The sequence below is a fragment of the Callorhinchus milii genome, unplaced genomic scaffold (genome assembly GCF_018977255.1).
Source record: "Callorhinchus milii isolate IMCB2004 unplaced genomic scaffold, IMCB_Cmil_1.0 Scaffold296, whole genome shotgun sequence".
Lineage (NCBI taxonomy): Eukaryota > Metazoa > Chordata > Chondrichthyes > Chimaeriformes > Callorhinchidae > Callorhinchus > Callorhinchus milii.
This window is the reverse complement of record NW_024705037.1, coordinates 60,609-74,456: the sequence shown is the minus strand read 5'-3', so window position 1 is coordinate 74,456 and position 13,848 is coordinate 60,609. Positions and strand designations below refer to the sequence as shown.

General features: G+C 44.0%; 1 protein-coding gene across 1 annotated transcript in view; it reads left to right on the top strand.

Annotated features, from left to right (window-relative positions):
• The first annotated feature begins 2,705 nt into the window (after positions 1–2,705).
• The window catches only part of LOC121851995 (SLIT-ROBO Rho GTPase-activating protein 3-like), a 66,009-nt gene continuing 54,866 nt past the window's right edge, over positions 2,706–13,848 (top strand). Inside the window, exons 1-2 of the mRNA XM_042346069.1 lie at positions 2,706–2,761; positions 3,238–3,425. Coding sequence (XP_042202003.1) covers positions 2,706–2,761; positions 3,238–3,425 — 244 coding nt within the window. The remainder of the gene's footprint in view (positions 2,762–3,237; positions 3,426–13,848) is intronic.

Genomic DNA, 13,848 nt, shown 5'->3' with positions numbered 1-13,848 from the left:
TGAGTGGATTCAAACCACATTTAGTGATCATTGGGTAGAAATAGGTTAGCCAGCCACATATACAAGAAATCGTACAATCCAAACCTGCATAAATGTATGGAAACCTGTGCCGTAATTTCAAGCATGTATCTCTCTCCATGCTCCTTTGTGCACCCTTCAGCCTTTCTTCCATTGTCTTTGTCCGTTTCTTTGTTTGAAGTACAGAATCAGAATATGTAATTATGCTGGAGGAATCTGATGAGCTATAACGCTATTTTTTTTACAAATGTCCAGTAGGGGCAAGTCAGAACATTACAATAACTTCAAATTGATCGTCTTTATAAATATATTTAACTGACATCACTGACTTAATCAGGTGAGAGTCATCAACATTCAGGAAGACGTACAGATGGACACACACACATCCATGTTTTAACAGACAATGCACCAATGAAAATAATACCCATTGTAACATGCAATAATTAAAACAATAATAGTTTGGCAATCCTTTGTTTCTTCACTGTTAAAATATTTCCTTCCCATGCCATGTCAGTCACCATGCTTATCAGCACAGTTGAGCGAAGGGAAGTGCCCATGACTGGGTCATTTATTCACCAACTGCTGTTGTTTTTTTGTCAATCCCGCTATCCACAGGACTCTTCTTTACATCTTAAAGATGAGCAATTCCCAGACCGTTGTTAGCCATGGCTCAGATGCAAACTTATGTTGATGGGTGGGTTTATAGGCCAGTATTTTTACCACTGCGGCACCTTCCACCCCCACTACAACACGTACGAATAAAATCAAGTACATTCTTACGCATACCATTTTGTGCATGTATCATAAGTTTCATAATCAACATGAATAAATATTCAGTGGGTTTCCCTACATGTAATGTTTTGTAGTGGAATACCACTGACGTGTGTAGATAAGCGTGATGGAGAATACAGTGTGAAGGAAGGCACATTAATGTTATCTCATGCCTCATGCCTGGCACATTCAAGCGCAAAGTCAGCTGCTATTCTTCACAGTATTGGAAATTAACACCCTGGGAACGTCGGTCCTGTAGGTGGGGAGTTTGAGAGAGTGGATGAGGGTAGCAGCAATGACCGCTAAGCTCATTGGTCCTCTTCCGCAGGGAGTTTGATACCTTTCAAGTGGCTGCTTCTCCAAAGAAACAAACATTCTATGATGTGGTGTCAGCAGGTGCATTATATAGTGGCTTTGTGGTTTATAAATGTACTAGCTGTACTACCCGGCTTTGCCCGGGACTTGGATTCACCACACCCGGCCGCCTTTGTCTCCCCAGTGGCGATGTTCACACCACAACAGTTACTCGTTTGAGGCTGAGTCGACCTAGGGAGGCCCAGGACTGGTTCAAATAATCGTCACCGGTGGTGGCCGTGAGCGGGAATCGAACTCTGGTCGCCGGGTTCGTAGCGCAGCGCGCTAACCACTACACTCCAATGCGTTACACTTCCACATGCGTGGGTCACATGACAGATTTGACGTCACAGCTCACTTGCCGTGCAAAAAATATATGCATTATTGAGCTCCCTCCCCCCCCCCCAAAAAGTGTATTTTTATAATTTGTGCATGGTGTACAGTCTGGAAAGTACCCACATGGCAAATTTCATGTGTGTTGCATGTCGGGAAGCAGCTAAACATTTTGAACAGACACACATACTCACAACTTTGCCTTATATATATGGAGATAACCAACTTGTGGACATGTGCAGCCCTTTTGTAAGGGTCTCTCCATGCCACGTGGGTCATGGAGGTTTTTTTCTTTACTTCACGTTGGTAAATACTGGTTGTGAAGACACGTGGATCCATAGACGTACAGTTCAACGATTGAGGCTATGCCTGCAGCATAGCTCTGCAACAGCCTGTGACACTCATGGTGACTCACCCGGTCGAGCACTCACCAGGCTTAAGACCGCTTAGCTTATGAGGACTGCTGATGAGATGATCTCGGAAGATACGGAATACACATATAGTCCAAAACAATAGTAATTGATATTAATTATAAATGCAATGGCATCTGAAGATGCTGTATCGGAGTGGGGGAGAGACCCATGTTGTGAAAAAAGGCAACTAAAAAGATAGGTAGGGGGTTACGTAACGATAGTGTCATTTGAACAGTGGAAAAGATCATGAATGGGGAGACATTCACTTGTGTACATGTGCAAGCAGCCCTTTGGTCAATCCAATGCTGGATAAGGGTCTCCCCATGCTATGTGGGTCATGGAGTGCCACGGTGACGAGATGTTAACTGCTTCGCCTGGTATACAGGAGGTCGTGGGTGTGATCCTGACCCTAACGCCTGTATTTTTGGAGCATTTTCTCCCCGTGACCACGTGGATTTTTTTGCGGATCCTCCGGGTTTTCCCTCCACATTTAGAAACATTTGTTTAGAGTATTTGGCTGCTATAAATTTCCACCTGATAAGCCACTTTAAACTATAGTTTGTGGCCAGGTCGCGAATGAAAAATAGCTATGTATTTTAGTAGGCCTTATCTGGTGAAATAAAAATAGTTTATTGTTTTTTTATACAGGGTGTTTTAAAAAGATGGACCTGATTTGAAATCACTATCTCTGCAATCACGAACCGCCCATGAATGAAACTCTTACCACTTGAAAGGGCGGGGCATAGAGTTTCAAATGATTACCGCTAGATGCCTCTCCCAGCGCACAAACAGCCCCTCGCCTCAGTCATTTGCAAGATGGCGACCCGCAACACAAGACGTTTTGCGTTCCGCAGTTCAGCAAGACTGAATCCGTAATTGCGGTGCAGCGTGCGTTTCAACAGCGTTTTGGCATTGATCCGCCAATGTGAAAGAGCATTCGTTGTTGGTATCGACAATTTGAGGAAACAGGCTGTTTATGTAAGGGGAAGAGCACAGGGCGACCACGCAAGTCCACTCGTGCCAGCCGAGAACTTGCGATCCCTCATAAGACTGTCTGGCGTGTGTTAAGGCGACGTTTAATCATGAGGCCATACCGGTTGCAAATGGTACAGGCTCTTCGTGCAGGTGACAAAGGAAAGCGTGTAGTATTTTGTGATGCAATGTTACAGAACATGGAGGACGACAGCTTCTTACTGCGTTTGATTTTTAGTGATGAAGCAACGTTTCATCTAAGCGGTAAAGTTAACCGTCACAATGTGCGCATATGGGGATTAGAGAATCCACACGAAACTGTAGTGCATGAGCGTAATTCCCTGAAAGTGAACGTGTTTTGTGCTGTTTCTCAAAGAAAGGTTTATGGCCCTTTCTTTTTCGAGGGAAACACAAATACGGGGCAAGCGTATCTCGAAATGCTGCAGAAATGGCTCTTTCCACAACTTGATGAAGATTCCGATTACTTCATTTTTCAGCAAGATGGAGCACCGCCACATTGGCACCTGCAGGTTCGACGTTTTCTAAGTGACAAACTGACCCAACGTTGGATAGGTCGCACGGGACCCAAGACTTGGCGCTACACTCTTGGCCCCCAAGATCCCCAGACATCACACCCTGCGACTTTTTCTTGTGGGGATACGTCAAAGACCTTGTTTTTGTGCCACCATTAGCGACTAATCTGGATGACCTCAAAAACAGAATCACGGCAGCGGTGACTTTAGTGGAAGAAGACACTTTGAGAGGCGTTTGGGACGAATTCAACTATTGTCTCGATGTTGTCTGTACAGCAGGTGGAGGGCACATAGAGCATTAATAAAATGGTTAGTAAAACTTGATAACTCATTAAACCGTTTGTAACTTTTTGTGTAATTGTAACATGTTGCCATCGTGAAATATACTGCTTTGAAATTGGGTCCATCTGTTTGAAACACCCTGTAGTTTATAGTTTTCCATAATAGAGTTTTTTTTGGGTTAGATTGCGTAAATATATACATGTTAAAACCCACCACCACCTGACACAGCCAATTAGTAAGGGTTGTCACGTAAACAGAACATGCCAATTTGTCACGAGCACAGCACACCTGTGTGTTGGAGAGCCAAGCCACAACATTTACAATCTGAGTACGACGTTTCGCCAGTAATTACAACTAGCCTCATCAGGCGACAGCCAGATTTGTGGAGAAGTCTTACTGTTTCGATAATTGGTTCTTTACCCTTCTACCTGGCAACAAAACTGACACCTTTTTGCAAGGAGTCATGTTTGCATAGACCGCAATACCTGCAGTCATAATACAAACAAAAGAACATAACTCTGATAATGTGCACTGTCCTTGAAGTTGATTGGTCCACACCCGAGACAGCTTTCCTTAGAGCCTAGTCTCACATGGGTTGGACCATTATCAGAGTTATGTTCTTTTGTTGTATTATGACTGCAGGTATTGCGGTCTATGCAAACATGACTCCTTGCAAAAAGGTGTCAGTTTTGTTGCCAGATAGAAGGGTAAAGAACCAATTATCATATTTTTACTGGCAAATGAGGTCCCCATAGTCTTACTGTTTCGTTATATAGAGGCGCTTCTGAGCTCTTGCACAATGTGGGGGGGGGGATTACTGATGCCACGTACATTATGCATGTGCATTATGTGAGCCCTTTGAACTTATTCTTCCTGTCTATTGTGTTTATTAAAATAGCCCTACCAACGATAATGCCTAATAAAGTACGCTGCCCTTTGTAGGCATGCATTTAAATAATGTATTATTTGATGATTCGCTTCCACGCAGCACTAAGGCGGTAGCTATCCGAACGGTTAAAGTTATTTTGATTTCTTTAAATTTCGATAGATTCTCAAATTAGTCTTGGCCAGTAGTAGCTAGTTTTGCACAAAACTTCAACATTATCACGAAAGCTTTAAATCAAAAGTGGCGTTATCCTTTCCTGAAAAAAAATCAATTTGATGAACAGGTGTGTAATTTATCTGTTTGCCTGTGTGATGAATTTGAGCTGAACAACCTCTTACTGATGGGTGCCGCCAATCAAAGTTAATTGTGGGAAGGCAAAGGCATTATTCTCCGCAGCTTTCCTCCCAAGTTTTTACAGTAAGAAGCTCTTATTATTTTGAGCCTGTGTATATTATAAGAGGTTTAAGTTAGGATTCTTGTTTAAAAGTGAAAATCGGGAGGGATTTTTTAAAATAATAAAGCTAAATTGTTGGTTCAAAAGGTTAAGATTTTTGTCGAGCAATTACAATCTCGTGTAATCTGCCTGAAGGCATAAATAATTATTTAAGCATTTTTATTATTTAACATAATTTAAGACGTAACTTCAGTTTAGTACCTTCAATGCCTTTAATTTATCAACGTCTACTTTTAAAAATATATTTTCGTTTGTGCCGCATCCCAGTGCTGCAAAGGTTAGCAATACAAATCCTGCCAAGTGAAATCTTTTTCCTGCTGGTGCACGCACCCCCCACGATTCCTCTATCGGGCCACTCTTGATATATAATTTATCTTGCCTGCCACTCGTCAACCCCAAGCTTCTAATACGAGCAGACAGTCCCTGGCAAGCATTTTGCTCTTAGCATTCCGCTTGCTCTCTTGTCCCCGTCTCCCCCACCACCTCCCCTACCTCCACCACTACTCCCACCCTCTGTTCGGGGACAATTTTGACCCTTGAATCACAATGAAACGTCCACTGATGCACGGTGAACAAGCCAGACGTCTATGAAAATAGTGCGTGTAATCATACATTCTCTCGTATGCACGTGGCACAGTTTTTGTTCCCCTTTATCCGGAGTATATTTAATTTTGTGTGTCTGCAGATTTTTATTTTATTGTTGATGTTGGCTTCTTTATTGGGTCAAGATATTGCTTTGAACAATAACAATGGGATGATGCACTGGTGCTTTACAGTAACATTGGGCTCTTGTGTGGTGCAGTTTTCATCAGCGTTTTCGGCGGTTAACAGGCATAAAAGGGAATTCAAAACACGCCAAGCAATGAAATGCTGCGGATTGTGTAGATGTTGGCTATTGAAGGCTATTGAAAGCCTATCGGCTGAAATGTCAACACTGGTTATTTTTGGCCTCCCAACAAAAAGACCTTGTGGACAGGGTGCAAATGTAGCTTCCGCTCTACGTTACAGTCAACATACCACCCCAGCATTGCATAAGGGAGCAGTGCAAGCAACTACGGTTGGCACTATTGCATCGTTGCTGGACGTAAAGTAACAGCTGCTAAAATTCCCTTGTGATTTTGACACAAGGGAGGGGAATTGACTACTGTTCCCTCAAAGAGCGCATGTGTGCACATGATCTAAAATTGACTGACTGTGACGTTGACAATGGTATTAAACAGGAACCTTAATGCATGTGTCTTACGCTCAAGATGAACCTCTGCTTCAGTACACTGGTGTTTATTGGGCCTGCTTGCCTGCTGGAAAACAGTTAATAGCCCACAGCGGCAGCTATCTTAATACACACATTGCAGCATAAAGCACACGCAGTGCAAAGTCTGGCCAACGCCCTTAATCCTTTTCTTTCAACAGACTTTAACAATATGCTTTTTGTCAACTGATACCTGGTCTATTCCTTAACAGTACAGTCTATTTGTATCCACGACAGTCCACGTTTTAACATATATAATATATTTTACATTTACATGTCATATATTTTGTCAAAAAATATTGTTACAGTCATAATGACCAGTGGTTAGTGAGCATCTCACAATATATTGTTGCGAGTTCAATAATCGGTTGAGGTTGACCTGCCATTCTATCTTAGAGGTCAAAATGACTATCACTTTGTGGATGTCAACAGTAATTGTCTTGTCGATAGACTTGCCCCCACCATAGGATAGTGGAACTCAGGTAATGATTCACAGCTGTACACAGAAGATCAGCATTGCCCCATGCTCCTTTAAGGGGGGTGTGACATGGCCTAGGTGTGTTCATTGCATGCCGCATGAGGTTCCTTGCTCGAATTCAGCGACCACCCTGATCAGTAATTGTGGTTTATTCATGGTTATTATAATAATACTGCTTCACACTGGATGGTCTGTGGTGCTGTGATGTCATATGCAAGAGTAGGCCATTGTGTGCCAGCATCATGATCCAAATTTCCCACATTAGAAAAATTACCCGCATATATTACATGGAAAGCATTGCTCCCTCCTGTAAAATCTTGGCAGGAACCTCCTGAAAAAAGAGTCATGGGACTCGGTGAGGCTTTTCCGTGGTAAACAAGTGTAATAAATATTACAGTAAAAAAAATATAACAAAGCACTAAACTGCACTGGTGGAACGTAATAGTTTTGTTTCCTTTGGAGGTATCTTTTTCGTGCCACGCTGTATCCAACTCTATGTATGTGGGTCGTTGGCACATGTGTTTATATTTAGAGTTTGTTCTTTAGGCTGGCAGAACTTCAGGAAAAAAATATATCTTTGCACAATGCTTTATCAGTTACTTCCAACATCTGTGTCTGGTTTGTGCACAGAAATCCATAAATCCTCCCCATCCACCAGGGCTTGACGCAGATGTGCGTGCACCTCATTCTAAGAAAACGCCTAAGAGATTGTATTTTTCTGTTATGAATTGAGATGGAGCAGAAGTGTCTTTTGTTGAGTAAGTTAGATTTTCAGCAACATGTATTGTTTTTATTCTCCCTTTCTATCTCTACACACAATTTATAAGGTATATATTTCTACACTGACTGTCTGGAGATACTGTCTTTTCAGCATGGCAGTGTGGCATTTCTGATATTGGTTCTGAACTGTCGGCTAAGATGAATCGACCCAAAAGTTGGATTGATCATGGACACCGATTTTTTTTCCCCATATATGCAGTCTGACCGTCTTCACACGATCTACTTATGAAATGTGTACAAAATGTCCTTGCCATTGAAAGGCATATGTTTTTTTTTATCCACGTCACATGGATTCATGTCACATGGATTAAAGAGAACATATGTAGGTTATAGACATCATATTGACCATTGATAGAAGTGGGCTTGGCCGGAACATATTGCTGGAAAGGATGATGGCTGATGTTTAAAGCGAATGAAGGAGGCCGCAGCAAAAGGAGGGAACACGCCCAGGACCGTGTCCACATTGGAACGGAGGAATGAAATCTGTTCAGCGTGCAGCAGCAGCAGCCAGACGGTTTGTCGCATTGCAAGACCGCGGAGTGGTGGCGATGGCTTGCTGAGATCTTCGTCATGCAGTGGATAGACCATGGCCGATGATGATGATGATTGAATGGTCTGCACGCCGCACACTGCCGTCACCCACATAACTGTGCACATCACGGGCTGTGGCACCATTGGTTCTTCCCCAGGCCCACGCCGCTCGACACGGCGAGGAGCGCGCGTTCCCCGCTACACCGTGTGTGCTGTCGGCCTTGAGCCACACCCAGCTACATGTGCAGTGGTTATGGCTTGAAGTACAGTGCAGGAATCTATAAAGCAACTGGTCAGAGCTTGGGAGCCATTTGTGATCATAGAACAAAAGATACACCCCCACAAAGTGTAAATCACTTTCAATACGCCTGCATTAGCAGTGTGCGTAATTGACAAGCAGGTTTGTTCATAATAGAGTTTTTTTGGGTGAGATCGCGTAAATAATAATGTGTCATTAAACCCGCCGCCACCAGACAGCCAATTAGGAAGGTTTGTCACGTAAACAGAACATTCCAATTTGTTACTAGTACAGCACACCGGTGTGTTGCAGAGTAAATCCACAACATTTACATTTGGAGTACAACGTTTCGCCAGTAAATACATCTAGCAACATCAGACGACAGCCAGATTTGTGGAGAAATCCTCCTGTTTCGTTTTTAAATAGAGGGATAAAATGTGATGTCGTCACTTGTGAGCCAGGGGGGGGGGGGGGGGTTCATGAATGCTTATAAATAATATTGGTCTCGAAAGCCTTCGTGTTAAACTGACTAACTTCTATGGGGAGGTTAGTTCAGTACAAACACGTCAACAACCTCAAGGGCTGTCGTTATGAGGCTTGTTGTGATGTAATCGGGATGATGGTGGCTGGTGGTCGAAACTCGCGACGGAATCGCAGTCAAAGGAGGGAAAAGCGCCCGTGGGGGGGGGGGGGGCGGCCACCGCCGAGATGGAGTGGTGAATCTAACTTGTGTGCAGGTGCCAGGCGGATCGTTGCAACACGTAGTCAGAAGATACGATGGCTTGGGGATGCCTTAATTTAGCAGTGCATAGATCATGCCTTGACAAGGAATTTGTCGATGAACATAAGATTCATAAGCTCATAATGAATGTATAAAGTTGCGTGTTAGTCGATGTTTTATCAATTTGTATGTTGCATTTAAGGTGTGATCCTTCCTACCGCTGGAGCATGTTGGATTCACTGTAGTACTAAATAAAATACCTATTAATGCATCGAACCACAACCATGAATCGTGACAATTCATTGAATTGCAAGGGCAAGATATTTTTACACCTGGTTACGTCATCTTGATGATGAATGCGTTGAATTTATGCGTGGATACAAATAAATGGAGCTTACAGGGTGAGCAACGGAGGGTAGTGCAGCAAATTCCATTATTGTACCCCCATGTCTGTGCTCCCTGTACTTCATAATCTCGTAGTTGACCACCTTATGGTCAAATTACCCCCGACATGCATGGCGTGGGAATGTCCCTCATCCAGCCATGGATTGACAAAGGTCTGTACTCTACAAGCAAATGCATAATGCATATTTTGCTTTAATATTGAACAGATAACACAGTCGGTCATGTGCCTGAATCAGAGGAGGCAGATGTATATAATGCGTGTCTTTCCGGTTTGTTATCTGCAACGTGGTACAATATGCCGTGGAAATGACACCTTGATATCTGCGAGTGCTTTCTGTACCCCTTATCTTAGCAAACCATGTGCTGTGCTGTGCTGATTATAATTTTTTTAAAGTAACTTTTTCCACCCGGGGCCCAAGAAAGGCAATTCAACCCCGAGAGTGGGCTGCTGCTGATCCTGCCGCACACTGTACCTTCTCATCACATTTAAATTCTCTGCGTCATTGACAGCCGGTCCTTTTTTCAAATGCATGCTATTTATGACGACGCGTCTTATTCGCCTCGCACACCTTGGCATTTACTGCTCGGGTCTTATCTGTAAGGAATAGCAGTTAACCCCGCACGCCTGTAGTGCAGCCGTGGCATCATCGCAGCACGGGTTCCCAGTGCATGTGTAACGTTCTTGGAGGGAGACGGAGTCTTCGTAGAGGCAACACGCTTTATTTCACCAAACAGTTACACTAATCCTAACACAAAGGGGTAATGGCCCTTTCACCCACAAACTGGGGAGGTACAGCCTCCGGGCTATCGTACCTACAACTCTCCTTACTTGAGCCCTCCAGCTGGCTAGACCTAGGGGAGGCTGACCCACCGCTGGCCCGGTGGGTCCCTGACCACTGGCCCGTCCGGACCTGCCCCTCACAAGGGCATCAGGCCGAGGGAACCTCAGGGTCCTAACCCCACGACCACTGGCACCGCACTGAGCCCCGGCCCTTAGAAGGACGTCTGCGGCTTGGGGTCCAGGGTCTTCTTCTTCAGGCGGCTTCTTGCTTCGGCTTGAGATGGACTGCCTCGCGCTCTCAGGGACCCGCCTTATATACCCTTCCTCCCTGAGGGGCGGGGCTCTGGGGATCGTAGCTTCCCCAGCCCCTCCCCTCAGAGGGGTTCCAACCGCCGTTGGCCCGACCGGTCCGGACCGGTTCTACCCCTCCCCTGGTTGTGGCGCGTGTGTCAATCATGACCACCACACATGTTTAAAGTGGGAAATAAATAAGTAGAATTTATACCTGAGGAATGTGTATTTTGTAAGGAGCGTACCGCCGCGGAGGGACGGAGGAGATGATATCGGCTCGTGTTCCTGAGCGAGGTGGTGGATTGTTGTGTGTACTGCTCGACCTCGGGAGATCGATGCGGCTTGGGGAGGCTTTCATTCAGCAATGGCAGATGATGGTGATGATCGAAAAAGATGCCCGCTGGTACTCACTCGTGCAGAGAATGTGAATTGTTTTGTTTGTACGTGTTAAAAATCATTGCACGACTGAAAATTGTTAAATGGATCGAGAGAGGATAACAAATCCGAGTGGTTTTCATGTAAATAGTAAATAAGCGTTTGACTACATCTACACACCACGTAATATTATGGACTGGCTCGCTTGCCTTATGCTTTGTCTCACACCGTGCAGTCATATACGTTTACTGCACTTTTACTTTCAAGGTCAGGTAGCCAACTTGAACAACCAGTTTGGACTCGTAAAAGGCGAATAAGCAACCTGCCCTCTCTTACGTAATATATTCACACAGAGGCAATGGTGGTTTAGGGCACTGCTCTGCGTGGCCACAGCTCTCGTCACGTGGCGAGTGATATATGAACAAGTCTTTGTTCCCTCTGCTTCGCCATCCTACCAGTGACCAGGGTGGAGAAGTATGATGAAAAAACCCCCATGTCTGGCACGGTATGTGAGGATGCCTTCACCTTGCATTGGACCGACAAATGCCTGTGATTTATTATTCGTTATCAGAATATGTATTTATACTGGAGAAATCCGATGAGCTATGAAGCTCTTTTTCAGAGATGTCCAGTTGTTTTCACAGATTATGAGCATATGCGTCTTGAGTTATATTACAACTTTGATTTGTGAATGAGTGTACCGATACTGTATATTTTTGGAAGAGTATGTGAAAAATCCCTGTAGGGGCTGTCTAGAGCTCCCTCTCATGGAGCCTTTCACGGAGTGGCATGAGCAAGTAACTTCGGTGCTCCAACCTTCTTAAGATGATACACACTAGACGAGGGGCTTGAGAGAGTGGTAGGTTAAGGGGGGTTTGTATTAAGATGGAAGTTTGTGCATTACAGTGCCTGGTTTATGCAATTCAATCGCCGCCTTTAACATAATATGCAGCTATAAGAAACGTCTCCAAGTGCTTTACGCGACATCCCCTTTATCTATCTGCTGAATACACCGAGATCTGTAACCGAGCACCATACGCTAAAACAGAGAGCTCTTTCACCAAGAAGCCAAAGCGAAGAGGAAATGTCCCTTGATTTTGTTTGCCAAATAAGACTGTAGCTATTGGCATTCCGTGCTGGCAAAGGGCCACGTAATTTGATATTTTCATGCATTCAGCCTGGAGTACCTAACAAGAACATTGACCAACACAGTCTACAGCAAACACATTGTTCCCGCAGACATTCGTTTCGCTGTGCCGCGCCGCTTTAATTGAAGGGGCTTTTTATACAAATGTTTATAGAGCTTGGCAGGTGCCCATGGGCAAACGTTGAAGCTGGCCATCCATGCTGTTGAAATGTGAACTACGGTCCTTGCCGGCCCTGGAAAAAAAATCCGCCGTGTTGACATAACTGTATAGATGAAACCGCTGGTTCGCTATTTTAAGCCATGGCCCCTTGCATTGTGGAGGTTTCTTTGGCCAACTATAGTAATAGGATTATTTTAATTACATGCTTGGCGATTTGCGAATTAAAGTGTGTGTGGTGCGTGTTAACGGTGGTGGCGCACCCGCCAACGGGTTGCTTACATCTAGCAGCTGATAGGGGAGCAGCCCTTGAGTTATGTGTTCAATCTCATTGTGTGAACACGTAAAAGACTTTTTCATTTCATTGCCGGATGAAGGCCTCCCAATGCTTTGTTAGTCGTGGGAATAGTTTGACCATATGTCGCCTCGCTGGTCAATCAATGCGGGTTGGTGAAGGCAGGGAGCATAGACGTGGGAGCGCACATTTAAGTACAACAATGGATTTCCCTGCACTGCCCTCCACGTATTTCTGCACGTAGAGTGCATAGTGGTCACCTATCCAAGCTCAACACTGCTTATCCCGTGAGATGAGCAGTGTGATAACCTGCTTAGTAAGGAGTAATTCTGCATTAATTCACAGGGTTAATATCGATTCTGTAAGCTAAAAAAACGTGCATCAAATCATGCGTTGTAGGAATCGATGCTTTTCAATGCGTATATATTGTAAGTAATGGGTTCACGTCAGCACTACAACCACTATAGACCGCTACAGCCACCGCAATGTTCTACGTTGGCCTACAGTACGCTCGCTGCACACAAATAAGCACCGTACCGTTCCTGTGCCGGGGCCATAACTTGAGAAATTAATGTATTATTTAACTCTAAAAGTGGGGAGAGTGGAACCCTGTCCTGTCTCACATGATGAAAAAAAAGGATTGATCCTTTAATCAAATTTCAACCTTGAATTGCACCAATCTATGAATGACCGGGGTGAGTTTTAACACCTCCTGTTGCTGAGTACATGGTTGAGGCCTTGTATTTCAATGACCTTTTAAGATTAGGACTGTAGTTATAACATACTAGTTTTGTAACTTGTTAACGGTGGCATTGCTAATGTTGTTCTTGCCCAGTCTTAGTGTTTTTTTTCCCTTCTGAACTTGAAAAAGTAGCAGAGTAAAGTGTTTCCATAACACCCTGGTTTCGTCATTGTTGAAAAAAGAAATTCCTTTATCCAAACCCATCCTGCGTCCAAAGGTCTGGCTTTATTCCATACGCGCTCTAAGGAAGCGTGAATAATTTGTGTTTCCATGGCTCCATTTAATTTAGAAATGTCTTGCTTTGAGAGCCGGACTTACTTAGTACAGCTGATGATTAATTCACGGCAGATTTGGCTGGTAAATGCACAGCAAATGCATGCTGTACTTGGTATAATGTGTCATGGCATGCTGAGCGTCCTTAATGATACAGAGCCCATGGACAGAAAAGGATTTGCACATGCATTATGAATACAGTACATTCAAGTTGCATTTATATTAAATCTAAATATTTGAATTGTTGGATTCTTGAGTGCAGATCTTATTCTCTGACCAGCACGACCACGTGATATTATCTACGACTATGTGACAGAATGAGATCCAATTATGTGCTAACCGTGATCTAATTGGTCTTTTCCTCTGATT